This window comes from Pan troglodytes, chromosome 7 (genome assembly GCF_028858775.2).
Source record: "Pan troglodytes isolate AG18354 chromosome 7, NHGRI_mPanTro3-v2.0_pri, whole genome shotgun sequence".
Classification (NCBI taxonomy): domain Eukaryota; kingdom Metazoa; phylum Chordata; class Mammalia; order Primates; family Hominidae; genus Pan; species Pan troglodytes.
In genome coordinates this window covers 147,048,508-147,067,796 of record NC_072405.2, presented here as the reverse complement: position 1 = coordinate 147,067,796, position 19,289 = coordinate 147,048,508, and the positions used below count along the sequence as shown (strand labels likewise).

General features: G+C 39.1%; 1 protein-coding gene and 1 long non-coding RNA gene across 4 annotated transcripts in view; one reads left to right on the top strand and one right to left on the bottom strand.

The window, feature by feature from the left end:
- LOC129135766 (uncharacterized) overlaps positions 1–17,986 on the bottom strand; it is a 337,314-nt gene extending 319,328 nt beyond the window's left edge. The window contains exons 1-2 of one of the 3 annotated variants that reach the window (XM_063817397.1): positions 17,427–17,968; positions 14,486–14,582 (exon numbers count right to left, since the gene is read on the bottom strand). In XM_063817397.1, the coding sequence (XP_063673467.1) occupies positions 17,481–17,897 (417 nt within the window). In that variant the 5' untranslated portion in view covers positions 17,898–17,968 and the 3' untranslated portion in view covers positions 14,486–14,582; positions 17,427–17,480. Of the gene's footprint in view, positions 1–11,511; positions 14,583–17,426 lie in introns of those variants that run through there. The other 2 variants (XM_063817396.1, XM_054657036.2) reach the window with 2 other exon arrangements.
- Positions 6,656–7,260, top strand: LOC129135767 (uncharacterized). The gene is made up of 2 exons (XR_008536859.1): positions 6,656–6,742; positions 7,035–7,260. It is a non-coding gene; the product is annotated as an uncharacterized LOC129135767 (long non-coding RNA).
- Positions 17,987–19,289: the final 1,303 nt, after the last annotated feature.

Genomic DNA, 19,289 nt, shown 5'->3' with positions numbered 1-19,289 from the left:
AGGCAGTATATTAATATGAATATTATGTTATTTTTATGGATGTGGTGGTATTTGCCAGCTTCTTAATTTGTAATTTTTGAGTGTGTTTTAATTCTAATTAAAAATTAATTGTTGTAAATTATTATTTATATTTTAAATACCTGTTCTTAAACAGCAACCCCCAAAAGAAACCTTGAGCACCCAAAAACCTGTATCCATGACTAGAATAGAGACCTTTGGCATGTTATCATTTTTATTAGCAGAAAGTGACTCGATATATCTCTTAAACATACTTAGATGGAAACGGCAATAACTGGTAAGCCTCTTAATTGAAACTGAAGTAGAGAAAGGGTAGTAACACCCATGTTTAGCTGAGGAAAATAAATCAGAAATAGCAGGCGGCTATGAGGAGAAGACTGTGATAAAGATATTTGGAAAATATGTTCCCTCTTACCTGCTTCCACTGAATAATTGATTACAGTTTGAGTAACTGCAATAGTTGGCTATCTGCTCTCTCTGCTGGTTGTGTCTTTTCATCTATTCCATGCTCCACACACCTACCAGATTCATCTTTCCAAAGTATACATTCACTATAACCATATTTTTTACATTTTGCAAAAGCATCTACTGGCTTCTACAGCACAGGTTTTGTCCTTTGTGTAGATTACAAAAAGACACACTTCCAGGTGGACAGAGCCCTACAGGCCCATGGCTTAGCAAAAATACAGCACCTTTGCACACACACACACTCACACACACATGTGCCAGACCTAGGTTACAAGACTTAGCTTGGTTTATAGAATGTGAATAAAATCTCAAACTCCACTGCCCCCTCAGCCAGGTAAATAACACATTTAGCCACTTGAAGGGACATTGGAGACCCACCTGGCCTTGCCTAGTTTGCAGGTGGATGCCAAGCTCCTCATTATATTGCATGAGACCTTTAACTGCCTGTCAATCTCCGTTTCATTTGCTGTAGTCTAGACAAACGAAAGTAACTGCTGATTTTCTACGCACTTCAATTTCTCCATGTTTCATTGCTATGGCACAGGTTTCATAGCTTGTTATTGAATATCCCCAAGCCTGTTTTGATTGATCAATTTCTAAGCAGCCTGGAAACTCAGGTCAAGTATCTTAGTCTTCAGGAAATCTACATTGTCTCCATGTCCAAGTGAGAGGTCCTTCTCTCTACACCAATGGCATGCTGTGTTCAGCTCTGCTGTAGTACTTAACATACTGTATCATAATTTGAGGCTGATTTACTTACTGCATCAAATTCTGAATGTGAGCTCTTTTTTTTTTTTTTTTTCTGAGATGGAGTTTCACTCTTGTTGCCTAGGCTGGAGTGCAATGGCGCGATCTCCAGCTCACAGCAACCTCCGCTCCTGGGTTCAAGCCATTCTCCTGCCCCAGCCTCCTGATTAGCTGGGAGTACAGACATGTGTCACCATGCCCGGCTAATTTTGTAGTTTAGTAGAGACAGGGTTTCTCCATGTTGGTCAGGGTGGTCTCAATCTCCCAACCTCAGGTGATCCACCCGCCTCAGCCTCCCAAAGTGCTGGATTACAGGTGTGAGCCACCGCGCCAGGCAATGAATGTGAGCTCCTTGAGGCCAATTTTGTATCCTTACTTTCTTGCAATGTACCTGAAATATCTTCATATTCACCATCATCACTAACATTTTCATCACTAGGATTTATTACAAAAAAAACAGTAACTTTCCTATGCAAAACACGGACATCAACACATTTCCTTATTCAATGCAAAGTTTTCTCACAGTAACTTCAAACACCACTCAATGATTTATCTAGACATTAAGTATAATATCGTTAATTGATAGAAGTAATTTTGGTGCTTTTTAATACAGCAAATCTCTAGTGAGCAATAAAATCACTAGAGAGAATGAAATATGCAAACCCTTTTAATTTAACTGTAACTTCAGAGTCAAATGTGGCGCTGCAGGGATAAGAGGCTGGTAAACTTTGGATGGATTATGGTTTATTTCATCATGGTGTGTAACTTCATGAGGCACATTGATTCTCTCATTGCAGAAGAAGATGATGCTTTCTCATGCTTTTAGAACTTAATGCCCTCTCATGGAGCCTCATCACCTATAACAGTGATTCTCATATGGTTGTATACTCCCTGCAGAGATGGAGGTGTTTAGATTACTAAGTCAGCCATTAAACATGGGCCAAATGCCTGGGGTAACAATTCCATCTAAAGATTTGCTGAAAGCAGATTATATTAAAATACATATTAATCAACATAATTGGCCTCACATTTAATTTACATTTTAAAGAAGAAACATCAGACTTCAAAGAAATTGGCAACATTTGTCAGGTTGTTTGGTGCTGAGTTACCAGACTACCTAAAGTTATCTTTCCTCTGTCATTAGAAGCAATTCAGTGGAAAATATTGAGTATGCAGACCTATTGCAGAATATTTCAACTTCTCATCAAAGGATACCACAGTTTTCAAGGTATGGCCTCTGGCTACTTCCCAGTTTCAACTTTGTCACCAGCTCTTCACATATTATGTGTGCTTGGTCTCTGGAACTTACATTAAGCCCTTATGTACCAAATACCGGCAGGCTCATCCTTACCAACAAGCCAGCTGCACGCGCATGTGTGTTTTCATGGCCACGCCTCTAGGTATTTCCTGCTTGTCCCTGGATGTTTTACTCTGTCTTCAGAAAGCTGTGAATCTTCAATTCCATAGTGAAAACTTCACTTCCAAAAACTTGGCATCTTGAATATTTGAGCCGCATTTTTGCCTACATAGATTTTTTTATTTTTATTTTCAGACCTACCATATTATAGACTTATACATGAGTCTCCAGAACTGTTCTCAGAGTTTCCTGCATTTATTTTTCCCCATCTTTCACTTTTTTGCTTTTGTCGGGGATTCTCCCCATCCCTTTTCCACTTCACAGGAAACTCCTACTTATTAAGGTGAGATTCTACACAAATGTTTCCCTTTCATGCTTTCTCCATACTCAGTGATCTTCGAATCTAAACTGGATTCCACAGCAGAATGGAACTCGCTTTTGCAATATTGGTATTTTCCTATGGCCCTCACCCAGTGGACTGTGCATTCTTAGCAGATGGAGACAGCATCTCATTATTTTTGTGCTTTCAGGAACTAGGACAATGCTAGACACACAAATATCCACACACAAACGCACTGAAGAGAGAATCAGTGATGGTGTTAGTGTCAAGCATAATGTACCAAAAACACATACTGGACAGAATGGAAATCAACTGTAATTGTAGGATATTTGTTTAAATAGTGCCCCTGATAAAATATATTTCAATATCTCCCTCTTGTGTTCAGTATAAAGTGTAAATCCCTCACAAGATACATTCTCCATATGTCTGCTAACACAGACATTCCTAAAGCTGGCTCCTTCCTGCTTCAATTGTCTTAAATCTTGCCAGTGGAGTTGTATGCTTTGACAAGATTTAACTACTTGCTATTTTAATTTTCAAAAAATCGCATTCTCTTCTAGTGATTCGCAGTATTTGCATAGACTGTATTGTCTCCTGGAAATGTCTTAGTTTTCGTCTTTACAAGGCTTAATTCTACTCATAAAATCCCTTCAGTGAAATGTCTATTCATATATTTTGTTCATTTTAAAACTGGATTTTTTTGTCTTATTATTATTGAGTTAAATAAGCTCATTTAGAATTCATTATAAATTCAGATGCAAGTCCTTTATCAAATATGTTTTACAAATGTTTTCTCCATTAGTCCTTTTATTTACTTCCCAGTATATTTTTTAGAATAAATATATATATTTTTTTATTTTATTATTATTATACTTTAAGTTTTACGGTACATGTGCACAATGTGCAGGTTAGTTACATATGTGTACATGTGCCATGCTGGTGTGCTGCACTCATTAACTCGTCATTTAGCATTAGGTATATCTCCTAATGCTATCCCTCCCCCCTCCCCCCACCCCACAAAATATTTTTAATTTTGATAAAGTCCATGGTGGTTACTTTATTTCTATTACAGTTTCCCCCACCCCCTCCAGTACCTAAAATACTGTTTGAAAACTGTTTGATACATAGTAGATACGCAATACATAATACAAATACTTTGAAAACTAAACAGTATAGTAAAGTTAGTATATTCAGCCTCACCAACGCTTATATCCGAAAGAACTACTGTTGGAACACAGGTGTGCATTTCTATAGGAATAAACTTTGCATTTCCTCTAAAGCAGAGATTTCATGTCCTTTTCAGTTTCCACAATTTTACAACCTAAAACACTGTCCAAGATGATTTTGACCTGGAAACATTTCAAAACAGGTGTTGAAGCCTGCTTCCTACTCTCACCCATGGGGATGAATGTCTGCTGAAGAGAGTGGTTGGCCTTTAGAGCAAATCAACATATCAGCAACACAATTAGACTCTCTTTCTGGAATTTATTAGGTATAACGGCATATTTGTCTATTGAGAACACTTGTCTTTCACATACTGAAAACTGGGTTCAGTAGATGCTATTTATTTGTATCTTTTCCTACAGCAGGAAAATGTTGAGAAAGGCAATTAGAGGTATTTTCAGATAAGTGGAAGACATTCTAGACCCAGAGAACAGCCAACAATCAAAAATTGGAAAGACTGGCCTGGCGCCATCGTTCACGCCTGTAATCTCAGCACTTTGGGAGATTGGTGGATGGATCACTTGAGGTCAGGAGTTTGAGACCAGCCTGGCCAACATGCTGAAATCCTGTCTTTACTAAAAATACAAAAATTAGCTAGGCATGGTGGCGGGCACCTTTAATCCCAGATACTTGGGAGGCTGAGGCAGGAGAATAGCTTGAACCTGGGAGGCGGAGATTGCAATGAGCCAAGATTGTGCCACTGCACTCCAGCCTAGGCAACTGAGCAAGACTGTATCTCAAAATAAATAAGTAAGTAAGTAAATAAATAAATAAATAAATAAAAAAGGAAAGTTTGTAGAAAGGGTAAGATATAGGAACAACGAAGTATAATGATTAAAGTGATGTAAGTAGTTGAAGAATGAGGTTAAATCCGATAGTGACCACGGGTAACCAGGTGAAAGAACCCCGGCTCATATTAAAACTCATTTTTTAGGTGTATCTTTTAAAGAGGCTCTGAATTCTGTTTGTTAAAATGAGTTCCAAAATTTGTTAAAATGGCTTTATCCTTAACACATGTTTACAGTCTAGACGGTGAGTACTGGGAAGAATGAATCATGCCTGAAACTCAACCATGCCTCTAGAAATTACTCATATATTGTCACTCTGACATATAATTTGCATAACTTTCCATATAAGGCACCTTATAAGCTCTTGGGAAGAGCTGGTTAATATTCTCTAAATGAAACCATGAAGATTTTGTTACATATTTTTTTCTATTATCTATTCCTTTTCACCTTCCTCACTTCATTGACCCGGAGGCACTTACCCAAGGAAAGTGCCATGGGCAACACGGAGACTCAAGTGAATGCTGCTTAATGGCAAGACAAATCAATAAAAATTTTGCCATAGCACATTGTGGACATTTATACAAGTTACTAGTTTCTTTTCTCAACTTTTGAGTATTGAGTTTACTTGACCTTTTACAGAAGGTTTATAGCCCCTGGCATCATATAATTTTATTAAAAGAGTCATAAGTCTATATCAATAATAATAACTCATTTATTAAATAAAAATATGATGAGTTGTGCTAATTGCTTCAATTGGATGATCCTATTAAGTCACCACCACCCAACTATGAGCAGGCACTTCCCTTTTCATTCTGTAAGGTGAGATAGGTATTGTAAACCAAAAATAAAATTTGAACCTCCTCTCACCTTCCTGCAACCACCTGAATGGACTTTCTCCTCGGCCACTCACTCTAAAATGTAACTTGAAAGACTGGTTCAGGCCATGACAGGAAATGAGGATTGGACGTGCCTCATTATACCTCTCCACCATTAACGTTAGTACAAACCTTAAGTCTGATAAGAAACATTTACGGGCTAACCTCTCTAAAGCCTGCTGCTTGGAGGTTTCATCTGCATGATAAAACCTAGGTCTCCATAACTGATATTTTTACTGATAATAACTCTTTCAACCAACTGCCAGTCAGAACATGTTTATATCTACCTATGACCTGTAAGTCTCTTCTCAAGTTGTCCCGCCCTTCCAGATGGAACCAATGTAAATCTTACACGTATTGATTGATGTATTAAGTCTCCTTAAAACGTATAAAAGCAAGCTGTGCCCCCACCACGCTGGGCACATGTCATCCAGACCTCCTAAGGCTGTGCTGTGAGCACATCCCTAACCTTGGCAAAATCAACTTTCTAAATTGATTGAGACTTGTCTCAGGTACTTTTTTGGTTTACAACGTTCAACATCAAATGGTTAATACGTTGCTGAGCTGTGGTGTCTACATGAATCTGTCTGACTCTAGAACATGCTCTTAGTCTATCTGTCTCACCTTCCCAGGTATCATTTCTTCTAGCCTCAATACTCCCTAGGGAGGCCCAGGAAGGGGAGTAAATGACAAAGACCATAGGGTTTATCAGTGGCAGAACAGGAATCAGAGGCTCATCTGTTCAGTTCCATGACCACTGTCTTTCAACACTCTTTTCAGTTTCCTTTACATTGACATCATAAAGTATTGCATCACAGGGTTTCTGAGTACCACTACTTAACACTTAAGGTTGTACTCACTATGTGCCAATCCTCTAAGTCCTCCGCATGGGTGAAATTATTTAGTCTTTGCTACCAGCCTGTAGGTAGGTACTGTTATCACTACTGGCATTGCACAGGTGGGGATTTGAGGCATGCGATGGTTAAGCAATCTACCTAAGGGCACATAACTAGTGAATGGTAGATTTAGCATTGAATCCAGGCAGTCTGAATCTAGTAGATGTGCTTTTAATCATTTAGTTGGGATGCTTCTATTTCAACTTTAGCTAATAGGTGGTGGGACTGCTTCCGTCATACTATAATGTGAGGAGAAATAGGAAAGTCCGTTTAAGTGTCTTTCTCGTTTGATTTGCCACATCTTAAATATTTCCCATAAAGTGACTCAGATCTGAAGCAGAACAATCCTTCATCCAGGGAGACCAAAGAGGAAAGCACTGTGGTTGAAACCTGCTATTGCTACATACTAGCACTGGTGATCTTCAGCAACTAACTGGTGAGCTTCACCAATTGACTCGCTGAAGCTCAGTTTCTACAGAAGCAAAGATCTTGCTCTGCCTACTTCCCAGTTTTGTCTAGATGAGCAAATAAAAAATTGTTTAAAGTATATGTAAAAATACTTTAAAAATATAAACATAAAAAGGCTGTCATTTATCATTTATACTGTCATTTATATTGCTAAATTATTATATCAATTTAGCAGTATCAGTACCAATATGGTTGTTCAAGACACTAAGTACTCCTCTCAAAATGCAACTTGGTGTAGAATGTATTGTTTTACACAAATATAATCAGTTAAAGATCCATTAAGCACTTTGATATTTTATATTTTTCTTTCAATGAATTTTTTGAGAGCCTAAAGCATAAGATTGTTCACTTCTTAAGACCAACTTATCATTATTTAACAGATTGGGAACTTATACTATAACATTTAAATTCAGATAAGACATTGAGGAGCTAAACATGCTTTTTCTTCCAAAGGGAAGACTTTGTTTCCTTGTGAATATTGTCTTTATGTGCTGAGTACAGTATAGAGCACTTGGTAGAAGTTCAGTGGGTGTTTCTTGAATGGAATGAAATAAACATTCATCCAAAACACACAGTTTTTCTCCATGTGTTTATCATAAGAGCATTTTACTATCACTAGAGAGGAAACCGGAGATGTATTTTAATATTATGTTCCAATTTCTAGAAACAAATTTGTGTCCAATTACTATTTAAATTAAATTTCAATGTTTATGCCTCATGTTCTTCATGCTGATGGAACTATTGGATATGACTTGAATTAAACATGAAGGATGTCACTCCATACTTTAAAAAGTCATTAGAGATTTAAAGGCCAGTTGTCTGGGGGTGATTTTTGAAGTCTTTCCATCACTGGGAACTTTTTTCTGAAGTCAACATCAGCATTTTTCATGAGTTGTTGTTGGAGGGAGGAGAAAGCAAAATTTCAAACGCTGATGGTATTAGCCACACAGATTTTATTCCATCTTTTTCATTCCCTTAGCCTTGATTTATCAGTAGTCTTGAGATTTCATTGGAGTTTTACTAGTTTGCTTCTGTCACAGAATAACTTTTGACTTTGTTAAATATAAATTAATACTTAAATTCAGGAGAAATAATGAAAATATTTTGACTTTGTCTTTCCATGTAAAAAATGTAAAAAATGTGGCTGTCATGAAGTCATAATTTTCCCCAAATCTTTTACTTAGATGGTAGCGGGGCTGAACCGTAAAGTTACCGTTTTTTGGTTCCCAGTTAAGAGTTCATTTTACTACAACTAACCTTATTTTGGATGCCATGTTCATGTTTTCATGTACTATTAAAATATCTCAAACCTCTTCATCACATTAATTCACAAAGCAACTCCTCCAGGACACAAACATACACACACACACACACACACACATGCACTTAAACAACTTTTTACTTTAAAAGACATCTGCAAGTGTCCTTTGTGCCAAGGACTGCACAAAGTAAATAAAATGTTATCTCATTTAATTTGTATACAAAATAGTTGAGTGCATTGTGTTTTTTCTGATTTTATGAATGAGAATAAAGTTTTCTGATTTATGGCTGAATAAGATAAAATATCTTTCCAGTATCATGACTGGCAATTACAGACACAGTTACCAACTATGAAGTTTGTCACTGCATATGCTTCATACTGACTCTCTTTCCTACAATTCCTTATATGTCAGGGTGTTGCAGAGAAATCAGAATCCAGGGATTGTGTACTTTTGTCATATGACAGTTTGTCAAAGCATTTGGAGGTATAGGAGCTGGCTTCAGGAAGGAAAAATTCCAAAAGTCACCAATCACTGTGTTTTAAATATCTACATTAAATGGCTGTAAAAGATATAACTAAGACCAAACTATCTACTTTTTATGGAGATGAATCCTGGCTCAAGTTAAGAAGTGCTTCCTGTTTAAGCATCAAGGGAATGAAACCAACTGTTAGGACATGCATTCCTTATTATCACAGGCTTTAGAGTCTTACAATGTGATTTACTTTCCCATTTGTTCCTTTTCTCCTTCCTATTTTCCTCTATTCCACAAAGCATTTCTGTAATGCATACTATGTGCTGAGCTGTGATTGTGATTGAGAATAAAGGCAAGAATTGCTTCACGTTTCTCAAAAATTATCAATTCAGTGGTGGGTACAGATCCACCAATAATTGCAACAAGATGTGGCATATGTAAAGATAAAGATGTACAGAGAAATTCAAGAACACATGTAGAAGAAGACTTCATGGAAGACGTAAAGTCAAAGCTAAGACTAAATGGGTTATTAGGGGTCATTCAGAGAAAGAAGAAACAACCAAGGAAGGTGGGAGTTCTGAGGAGAAGAAACGGACAGGGCAGTTGCAGCCACCTAGGATGCCTGATAATGTGTGAGAGGCAAGAGAGAAAGGAAATTAACACAGAAGAAAATGCTAAACTGAAATATTTATATTTATGTATACCTATGAATTATTTTTGCCTTTGCTGATTTTGTTTACCTTCTTAGAGCCCGTGAGCTTCTCTTCAGGACTTCTTCAGTTGAGAGTCAAATTGCCCTCAGCTGTTAAGAAGGATAACCATTCTCCCAGAAGATGTAAAGTGAGCCAGGATGTGAGAAACAAGTTTCTTCTAAATTGAACATTAAATAGATGTATCTTATTTCTAAATTACTGATCATGTGTGCAAATCTCATCAAGCAGAAGATGGAGCTGTTTATACTCTATGTTCATTGGAATATCAGAAATTTCCTTGCAAAATAGTCTCATAAACTGCAAAATAATATAGGATATTTTACTATTATCTGGCTGTATGGAAGAGCAAGAAAAGCTCAAGTGTTGAAGTCACCTAGTCCTTCTCAAACTGTGCCCCTTTGTGAATTATCTTTTCTTATCTTTCCTTTTCTCACAGGCAAATATGACAATAACATTCAACTTTTCAGATTAGCAGAAAATTCAACCAAATTCTTTTCTGTATAATGTCTCCCAAAGAATATTGATCCCCAATATTTTTAAGTATAAATATATATATACTTAAACATAATAAAATATATTTTAAAAATTCTATTTTACCCAAAGAAAATAACGGAGAATATTAAAATATTAGAGTTAAAATAGTTTTAGAGAACATTTAATCCTCCTGATGTATTCATTCATCCATTCATTATTTACCAATAAGTTCATTTGGTAAATATAATTGATTTCAAAGTGTTGGACACTGCATGTGCCCAAAGATACAACACAGGTTTCATATAGAGGACATCGCAAAAAGAGATAAATATTATTCAGTGCAAATATTATTCTTGTATGCCAAGGCATGGCACATAAAACAATGAGTAAGCCCCTGTGTTATCAGGTCAGCTGCTAGGTTTGGGGCAGGTGAGTTAGGACAAGTTTTATCTTCCATAAACAGAGGACTTCAAGCACCTTCAGTAATTAGGACTCCTATGCCATGACAAAGCTTAATGGTAAGAGGGTTAGTTTAGACAAAAATAGTGACTGAAGTAGCAATTCCTTCTCTTCCTCCTGGAGGCCTGCTAAGGTGTCCTCTGTCCAAATATCTCGCTTCTCTCCCATCTTAGCCCCTTAATCTGAGGTTATAGTGCCAAGGCAGTAAGACTGAAGGTTCTGGAAGAATGGTCAGGATTCCTGGGTCTCTGTCCTTAATGTAACCTTACATAAATGGTAAGTCATCCATCTTCCTGAGTTCTTGTTGTTTTCACGTATTCAATTCTTCAAAAATAATTTGGTGTTCATGAAATACCTTATTTTACATTCCATTCAAACAAACAAAAAGACAGCTGCTTTTTTTTTATTCTAGTCCCTGTTAATATACACATTATTAGGTAAAGCATTCACTGATAATATTGTTTTTGTTGCTGGGGAATTTAATCAGCCATATGTTCCTGGGGGAACACTGGTTTTCAACAGAAGGATGTCTGTGAGCAGCAATGCTATGCCAGATGATCTGATAAAAGTATTCCAGTGGGTAGCCAGTCAGGTATTGAGCAGGACAAGAGAGCCCCTCCACCATCCTGCCCCCGCTGTCATCACCCCCCTCCAACCCCCGCCACACACACCAGGAATGTTGGGCAACCATCAGGTGATGGTCAGGTGATTGTTAACCATTTCTCTAAAGTAATAATTGGCCCCAGCCGTGTCAGGGAAAGGTGGTCTCCTAATAGATAGAAAACACCACCTGAAACTGATCAGCAGCTTCCCAATAAGGTCCCGAAAGTTATGCCAACCTATAAAACCCCAAGCCAAGAGGTCAAGCTGGGCACTTGGTTTCTCAAGTCTCCCACTTGGCCCTCTTCCAAGTTGTACTTTCCTTCTTTTTTTCTTCTTCCATTTTCTTACTGTTCTAAAGCTTTTTAACAAACACATTCCTGCTCTGAGTCTTGCCTTGGACTCTCCTGCTTTCTGCCCCTCGGTTGAATTCTTTCTTTTGAGAAGGCAAGAACTGAAGTTGCTGCAGACTGGTACAGATTTACCCTGACACAGGGTAACTCAAATATCTTCCACTGCCAACAATCATCCTCTCATTTTACTCTTACGATAAATCTCTGTTGAGTATTAGAATCTTCATTTTATACATATGAACAGTAAAGACCAGAGGTATGGCCAGGCGCAGTGGCTCACTCCTGTCATCCCAGCACTTTGGCAGGCCAAGGTGGGCGGATCACCTGAGGTCGGGAGTTCCAGACCAGCCTCGCCAACATGGAGAAACCTCATCTCTAATAAAAATACAAAATTAGCCAGGCATGGTGGCACCTGCCTGTAATCCTAGCTACTCAGGAGTCTGAGGCAGGAGTATCATTTGAACCCAGGAGGCAGAGGTTGCAGTGAGCTGAGATGGTGCCATTGCACTCCAGCCTGGGAAACAAAAGCGCATCTCCCTCTCAAAAAAAAAAAAGACCAGAGGTGTGTAAAACTCTCCCAAGACTAACAGAATTAGTAAAGGATGAAAAAAGGAGATTTATAACATGGTAGAGTGACTCCAAAAGTGTTTTTTTTTTTTTTTCTCTTCTGAAAGGCCCATGACAATGCAGCCACAAGGGCAGACTGGCTTCAGCACGATCACTATGGCCAGTGTGCCTGCGGGGTGTCCCCACTTAAAGGTGTCTCTTTAAACTTGAAATGCTCACCTGGCAAAATAAATACTATCACAGGTTCTGTGGAACCCTCAGATTTTCATAAAACATCAGATGTCAGAAAGAGATGAGCAACAGAAGCAGTAATTACCACGAATTCTCTGAAACACTCTATCTCTTAATTAGCTACCATTTGAGGTAATAAAGTTATGTACCACTCAAAGTTATAGCTAAGTTCTTAGCAGATTTTCCTAAGTAGATTCTTACACTGGAAAATGAAAGAACACAAAAGAATAACCCAAGAAGAGGGCATTCTAATTAGTATATTGTGTCTTACAGTCTTCATGTAAAGTATTTTCAGAGACTGATTCCTCAAATTGACAATCTCTCTCTTTGTAGCAGTCACCTTCTGCAGATCTGGATCTGGTGTATACTCTGGTCTTCTCAAATTATTTTATTCTGTTCTCATTCTGGCATAGAGAAATTCATCTCTTTGAATATATCAAATGTCGTTAGGAGCTACCTGCATATCTCTTGAAGAGCATGTCACATGATGTCTCACTTATCAAATCCCGGATTTTAAGAATAGAGTGTCTGACAGTTTCAACCTCTCTCCTTTTAGAGATGAGAAAACAGGTTCAGAGAAGACATGTGCCTCCACAAGATCTCACTCAATCTTAGTGCCATCTGTGTGCCGCTGTGTGGACACACACGTCAGAGTACTCGGGTTATGTGTGTCGGGGTCACCTAACATGCACCAGGCCCTTTACCAGAACACGCTTTTGTTGTTGTTGTTGTTGTTGTTGTTGTTTTCTAATTTTTAAATCATTATGGGTACATAATGATTACATATAATTATAAGTTATATGTGATGTTTTGATACAAGCATTCAATGTGCAATGATTAAATGGGGATAATTGGGGTATCTGTCACTTTAAGCATTTATCATTTCTTTGTTAGGTACATTCCAATTCTACTTTTCCAGCTATTTTAAACTATGTAACAAATGATAGTTAACTATAGCCAGCCTAATGTGCTACCAAATACTAGATATTATTCATTATATCTAACTGGATTTTTGCACCCATTAACCATACTCACTTTATCTCTGTCTTCCCACTACCCTTCCCAGTCTTTGGTAACCATGAATCTATTCTCTACCTCCATGAGTTTAATATTTTAAATTTTTAGCTCCCACATAGGAGTGAGAACAGGCAACATTTGTCCTTCTTTGTTGAAGGGTTTTTATACAATGTGATAATATAACCATAGAAATACATTATTCATGTAGTGGTGCAGAGTGAGAGTGGCATGTGAATAACTTTCTGAAAACCAGAGAAATGTTCACAGAACAAAATGAAGTTTGAACTGAGTCTTGAAAAATTAAACTCTTTAGTGCAGAAAAGGGTGAAGTACATCTCCAATAGAACTTTATGTGTAAAGGTAAAAATACTTGAAAAAGCTAGCTTGGAAGACCAGATAACTAGATGCAAATTACGAAGCTGTATTTAGCAATCCACAGCATGGTGCCTGGATTCAATAAATGTCTCCATTTCTCTCCCTTTTTCCTTTCTACATCTGAAACATAGGAAGACAAGAGAAAAAGGGAAAATACAATATGTGTATCAAATATAACATTTACTTCCACCAGAATTTCCAGGGCACCTCTCATGTTTTTATAGGAATTTGGGAAAATGTTGATCTTTGCCTGGCTTCACAAATGTGAATTCCACTGGGCAAAGGGGAACTTATGATGAAATCAACATGTGTTAGCCAGGCATGTGAGGTTCCATCGTTCATGCTTTCCCAGCCACACTTGGATCTCATGTCTTGATACCCCTGTTCCAGCTCATCTATGTCCTAGGCCACAACCTGTCTAGACTGGTGGTTTACACTAAACAGCCAAGTCCTCTCACCTTACTGTTCTCTTGCACATACTGCTACCCCAAATAGTCTTACCCAAACTCTCTTTTCTCTGCTAAGCTAAATTCTGCCAATACTTAATATAGATGTCACCTCCTGTATTATTCTTTTAGAGCTGCCATGACAAAATATCAAGAACTGGGTGGCTTAAACACTATCACACAGTGCTTTAAAGTAACTGTGGTGGGTTTTATTGAATTAACTCTACTTCTATGAATTTTTTTCTATGATATTTGTATTAGTCTGTTTTCACACTGTTGTAAAGAACTACCTGAGACTAGGTAATTTATGAAGAAAAGGAGTATAACTGACTCACAGTTCCACAGGCTGTACAGGACACATGGCTGGGAGACCTCAGACAACTTTCAGTCATGATGGAAGGCAAAGGAGAAGCAGGGAGATGTCTTAAATGGCTGGAAAAGGAGGAAGAGAGAGCAGTGGGTGATGCTACATACTTTTAAGCAACCAGATGTCATGAAAACTCACTAACAAGAGAAAAACATGGGGAGATCCGCCCCTATGATTCAATCACCTCCCACCAAGCCCTGCCCTCAACACATGGGGATTACAATTCAAGATGAGATTTGGGTGGGGACACAAAGCCAAACCATATCAATATTATAGTTTGTTTTAGAGGCTTTTACTTTAGATTATTAATATTTAGTGGAACATTACTTTTAACACAATATTAACTTATTGTCATTATTATTGCTATTTAAATATTATCTTTACTACTGGAATAAAATCTCCATGATGGTGGAGACAGTATCTACCATCTTTAATGATGAATCACTAGACTCAACCAGTGTTTGGTATTTACTATGTACTTACAATAGTTTGGGGAACTAAGTGTTGAGTAAATTATGTCTGTACAATTGAGAAGTCTTTGAAAGATTGTTATGTGAGAAAGAAAAAGATATGATTTAAGACTGGGGGTTGGAAGAACACTGAGGCAGCCTTGTTAAGGATGTTTTAAATTGGGGCAGAGAAACCAGAGACAGGTACAAGCTTAGAGTAAATATGCCTTCAATAAAAACCTCAACACTGAGTCTCAGCATTTCTGAGGATATATAATACTCAGATTATATAATATGTCTCAGAAATCTGTAGGATCACAACCCACAAAAACAACAATAAATCAAATGCTGAGTGACACTGTAAAAAAACAAGGCAAATTTCAAATTTGAAAAATGATATGTGGCTCCTTCTCATTTCGCATACCTTATGGCAACTCACTCCTGCACACACTTGTATCAGGACAAGACCCAACACCAGGACCTCCTGGTGATTGAATAAAGGAATGCCCTAGAAAATGTTTTCAGTGTGGTGGTGTGGTGTTTTCCTTTAGGGTCTGACCTTTAGGATGTAATTGATTAGTGACCCAATAAATTAACATGCTAATTATACTTCTTCATGTGTGTACTAAAAAAGTTATTTGAAGGACCGTATGTTGCACATGGAAACAAACACTTTCACATCTGTTAATTCAATGTTCCCAAAAATCTAATTTTGGGAATTTGACATTGCGGCAGGGACGATATGTTCACACTGACTTTCACTTTATTCCTCGAATACTCCATGTCCTCTCATTCTACTTCTCTTTTTATTGTTCTTTCTCTTTGGAATCCTATTAATTATGGTCATCTCATGACTGACACTTCTCATGATTAAATTTAAGGCAAAACTATTACCATTTCAGAGAGTTCTTCTTTTCCATCCAATCCTAGAGTACATTATTTCAATTCTCAATCATGGCCTAATCATTTTCAAATGACATTATTTTATTTCTACATAGTAGGTAACACTAAAATTACCTTGCCCTTTTTATTTTTTGATTTGTACTTTTTTATATCATGTCACTGGAATCTCAATGGAGTGAGAGACCTCTTCCTTTCATGTTTATCACTGTATCACAGGGTCAAGAATGGTGATTGTTACATTAAGGGTGCTCAATAAGTATTTCAGGTATAGATGAACAAGTGAGAACACAGCTCTGGAAAGCTAACTCGCACAGCTAATAGTTTGTAGAACTGAGACACAATACTCAGATTTTCTAATTCAAAGTTCAATGTTCATCTCACTGCTATCATCTACCAAACTTGGCTGTTAATACATTGTGCTATTATTTAGCAAATTGTTTTAAACAAGCAAATAAGCATATACATTCCATGTATATGTTTTATATATATATAACACATATATATGTTATATATATGTGCAAAAAATGCACAGATCAAGTGCTAACTCTGATTATCAGGTTTGGACTCATTTGACAACTTCGAACACCCCTCTCCCAGCACTTTTATTTTCAGGAGAGGACCAGCAGAACACACTTCTGAATTATGAAGTATGAGAGTGGTGAAACATGAGATTCTTAAAATAAAATGAGAATCACTGTTTTGCAATTCAGCCTCTCTGTCTTTGTCGCTGCTTCTCACTTGCCTTTTTCTTACCTTCCTTCTCATGTCACCCAATATTGGGAGTTGGGTGTTTTGTGTTCTGAGATTTAAAAAAAAATCTCCGTGATGGATGAGTCTATGCAGTGAAGCATGCTGTCAGACTTGAGCTATTTGTCACCAAACACTGACACTCATCTAGGCAAAGTTTTTGGTTCTGAGTCATGTCTTTGCTTCTGACAAAATGTCAGTGTTATTTGTCACCATCTGGTATTTATGCCACATCAGATTGTCACTGCTTGCCATGGGTCAGAACCACTGGGCAGGCAGGAGTCTTCACTGATTCTTTCAAATGATTCCCTAGAACAGCCCCTCAGCTTCACTCCACAGGTTCAAGTGAGACCTTTATTAAACGTAAATATTTAGTAGATATCAATGGATAACAAGATTGGATTCGCCCCTGCCACTTTAAGAACTCGTGAGTCTACCACATCCCCAGTACTGATCACAGTAGCTCTAATTGCTATTTCATTCCATTAAACCCATATGACACATAAAAATATGAGGTAGATTTCTTCAAAGATTCAGTGAAGACTGGAAAATATAGAAAAAAAGGGTCAGTCCAACACAGGTTTTATATGAGGCACTGAGATCAACCTCCTAGGGAAAATCTCACTTCACTTAACGAAAGCGAGGACTTGGCCTGAAGACAATGGGTCAGAAGTGATTCTGAGTACACCAACTGTGGGCTGATGTAAGCTTCCTTCATTTTCAACCTTTATCACCAGGACTTTTAGCAATACCTTGAAATTAGAAAGTGACTAAAAACAGAAAAAAAATCTAGTTGATTGTGATACATACTGTAGTATTCACAGGTGAAATATTATTGAGAAGTGACAGCGTTGCTGGCAGCCCTCACAGCCTTCGCTCGCTCTCGGCGCCTCCTCGGCCTTTGCGCCCACTCTGGCCGCGCTTGAGGAGCCCTTCAGCCCGCCGCTGCACTGTGGGAGCCCCTTCTGGGCTGGCCAAGGCCGGAGCTGGCTCCCTCAGCTTGCAGGGAGGTGTGGAGGGAGAGGCGTAAGCGGGAACCGGGGCTGCGCGCGGCGCTTGCGGGTCAGCTGGAGTTCGGGTGGGCGTGGGCTTGGCGGGCCCCGCACTCGGAACGGCCGGCCGGCCGGCCCCGGGCAATGAGGGACTTAGCACCCGGGCCAGCGGCTGCGGAGGGTGTACTGGGTCCCCCAGCAGTGCTGGCCCACTGGCGCTGCGCTCGATTTCTCGCCTGGCCTTAGCTGCCTCCCTGCGGGGCAGGGCTCGGGACCTGCAGTCCGCCATGCCTGAGCCTCCGCCTCTCCTTGGGTTCCTCTACGGCCCGAGTCTCCCCGACAAGCCCCGCCCCCTGCTCCAGGGCGCCCAGTCCCATCGACCACTCAAGGGCTGAGTGCGGGCGCACTGCGCAGGACTGGCAGGCAGCTCCACCTGCTGACCGGTGCGGGATCCACTGGGTGAAGCCAGCTGGGCTCTTGACTCTGGTGGGGACTTGGAGAACGTTTATGTCTAGCTAAGGGATTGTAAATACACCAGTCGGCACTCTGTATCTAGCTCAAGGTTTGTAAACACACCCATCAGCACCCTGTGTCTAGCTCAGGGTTTGTGAATGCACCAATAGACACTCTGTATCTAGCTACTCTAATCCGGACTTGGGGAACCTTTGTGTCCACACTCTGTATCTAGCTAATCTAGTGGGGAGGTGGAGAACCTTTTTGTCTAGCTCAGGGATTGTAAACGCACCAATCAGCGCCCTGTCAAAACAGACCGCTCGTCTCTCTGTAAAATGGACCAATCAGCAGGATGTGGGTGGGGCCAGATAAGAGAATAAAAGCAGGCTGCCAGAGCCGGCAGTGGCAACCATCGGGTCCCCTTTCACAGTGTGGAAGCTTTGTTCTTTGGTTCTTTGCAATGAAACTTGCTGCTGTTCACTCTTTGGGTCCACACTGCCTTTATGAGCTGTAACACTCACCACGAAGGTCTGCAGCTTCACTCCTGAAGCCAGCGAGACCACGAACCCACCGGGAGGAACGAATAACTCCAGACGTGCCGCCTTAAGAGCTGTAACGCTCAACTGCGAGGGTCCGCTGCTTCATTCTTGAAGTCAGTGAGACAAAGAACCCACCAATTCCAGACACGTTATGATGTCTAACATTTAATTTGAAATACTCCAGGAAATGGGAAAAAAATACTCCAGGGGACAGGAAAGTGGGAAGGGGATAGAGACAAGATTGGAAAAATGTTGATTTTTGAGACTGTGTGGCAGGAACATGGGATTCATTGTACTGTTTTCTTATTTTGTTTATTTGAAATTTTCCAAGTTTTTTTTTAAGTGCAGAAAACATTTATTAAAAAAAAATACATAAATAGGCCTGGTGAAGTGGCTCATGCCTGTAATCTCAGTACTTTGGGAGGTCAAAGCAGGAAGATAGCTTGAGCCCAGGAGTTCAAGATCAGCCTGGGCAACCTAGGGAGACCCCATCTGTAACAAAATTTTAAAAATAAATAAATAAATAAATAAAAACAGCCAGGTGTGGTGGTGCATGCCTGTAGTCCCAGCCACTCTGGAGTCTGAGATTGGAGGATTGCTTGAGCTCTAGAGGTGGAGGCTGAGATGAGCTGTGATCATGACACTGCACTCTAGACTGGGTGACAGAGCTAGAACCTATCTCTAAATAA